This window comes from Suricata suricatta, unplaced genomic scaffold (assembly GCF_006229205.1).
Source record: "Suricata suricatta isolate VVHF042 unplaced genomic scaffold, meerkat_22Aug2017_6uvM2_HiC HiC_scaffold_1096, whole genome shotgun sequence".
In the NCBI taxonomy this organism is placed as follows: Eukaryota; Metazoa; Chordata; class Mammalia; order Carnivora; family Herpestidae; genus Suricata; species Suricata suricatta.
Genome location: NW_021854846.1, coordinates 1 through 2,116, shown reverse-complemented (window position 1 = coordinate 2,116; position 2,116 = coordinate 1). Strand labels below are relative to the sequence as shown.

Genomic DNA, 2,116 nt, shown 5'->3' with positions numbered 1-2,116 from the left:
ACGTTAAAAAAGAATTATTGCTATAATTTAAAAATGCCTATTTATCACCTTTCTTTTTCTTTTTTGTTTCTCCCTTCCTTCAATCCTTCCTTGCTTTCTTCCTACCTACCTTCCTTCCTTCTTCTTTTCTTCTTCTTCTTTCTTTCTCTCATTATAGGTACCAGTCTCAAATATACTTAAATTGCCTTTTTGTTTTTCACTCTGTTCCTCTATTTTTCATCACTACAGGGCATCCTTTGAGTCCCAAATAATATTCATGGAAAACAACACAGAAGTGACTGAATTCATCCTGCTGGGACTAACCAATGCCCCAGAGCTGCAGATCCCCCTCTTCGTCATGTTCACCTTCATTTACCTCATCAATGTGGTTGGGAACCTGGGGATGATGGTGCTGATTCTCTTGGACTCCCGTCTCCACACCCCCATGTACTTTTTCCTCAGTAACCTGTCTCTGGTGGACTTTGGTTACTCTACAGCTGTCACTCCCAAGGTCATGGCTGGATTACCCAACAGAGACAAGGTCATCTCCTACAATGAGTGTGCTCCTCAGATGTTCTTTTTTGCAGGCTTTGCCACTGTAGAAAACTTACTTTTGGCTTCAATGGCCTATGACCACTACACAGCCGTGTGTAAACCTCTACATTACACCCCATAATGACAACCCATGTGTGTGTGCATCTTGCCATAAGCTCCTACTTTTATGGTTTCCTGAATGCCTCCATCCACATTCGGGACACGTTCAGTCTCTCATTCTGCATGTCCAATCTGGTCCATCCCTTTTTCTGTGATGTTCCAGCTGTCATGGCTCTCTCTTGCTCTGATAGACATGTCAGTGAGCTGGTTCTTGTTGTGGTAGTGAGCTTCAATATTCTTTTAGCTCTTCTTATTATCTTGATTTCTTATCTGTTCATATTTGTCACCATCCTGAAGATGCGCTCAGCTGAGGGATATCAGAAGGCTTTATCCACCTGTGCTTCCCACCTCACCACAGTCTCCATCTTCTATGGGACAGCCATCTTCATGTACTCCCAGCCCAGCTCCAGTCATTCCATGGACTCAGACAAAATTGCATCCGTGTTCTACACTATGGTCATTCCCATGCTGAATCCCTTAGTGTACAGCCTAAGGAACAAAGAGGTTAAAAATGCATTCAAGAAGGTGGTTCAGAAGACAGAATTATCTCTAAGCTTTGCCTCTTAAAGTTATAAGCTCTACAGTGACCTGTGTTATTCTTCTCAGATCTCCAATAGACAATGATTCACATTTTTTAAAAAATGAAAGTATATTTAAGATATAATGTTATATTAGTGCTGGTATACAACATGATAATTCAACAATTATACACTACCTAGTGTTCACCACAATAATTGTAGCCGCCATCTGTCACCAAACAACATTACCATCCTATTGACTATATTCCCTATGCTGTAGTTTTTGTTTTCATGACTTACTTATTTTATAACTGGAAGTTTAACCTCTTAATCTCCTTTATCCCATCCATACATCCTCCCATCCTCCTCCTCTCCTGGCAAACACGAGCTCCCTTATTTAAGAGGCTGCTTTTTTGTTGTTTCTTTTCTTTGTTTGATCATTTGCTTTGTTTCTTAAATTCCACATATGGCTGAAGCACATGACATATTAATGGCCACACTGCACTTACATTACTGAAGGGATGCCATTTCTTATTCAAAATTCTGTCATCTGAAAAGGAAAATCATATGTTCATATATGTGATATCTGAACAAGGATGGCCAATGGGACCTTCAAATTTTGGGGCCTTGTTTTTAATAAATCTTATTAACTATATGTCTTATTTATTCTACCATATGGCAACGCATATCTATATGTAAGCCATGGCTCACACAAGCTCACAAAGAGAAGCATATGCAAGAATCCCTTATGTGTACAGACATAAAAGGGGTGGGGAATTTGTTGAAGGTGTTGGATTCTGTGTTTCTAGTTTCTAATAAATAGTTTGAATAATAAATTTAGATATCAGAATATAAATTTACATCAGACATTATTTTCTTCTCTAGTTGAAAAGCTATTGGGGCGCCTGGGTGGTCAGTTGGTTAAGCTTCCAACTCTTAATTTCGGTTCAAGTCATGATCTCACA

The 2,116-nt window shown here is 39.3% G+C and overlaps 1 protein-coding gene across 1 annotated transcript; it reads left to right on the top strand.

The window, feature by feature from the left end:
• The first annotated feature begins 253 nt into the window (after positions 1-253).
• On the top strand, positions 254-1,200 carry LOC115284585 (olfactory receptor 5B3-like). Its single transcript, XM_029931143.1, is given in 2 exon segments — positions 254-647; positions 650-1,200. Coding segments are annotated over 2 exon segments (942 nt in total). The 5' UTR covers positions 254-256.
• Positions 1,201-2,116: the final 916 nt, after the last annotated feature.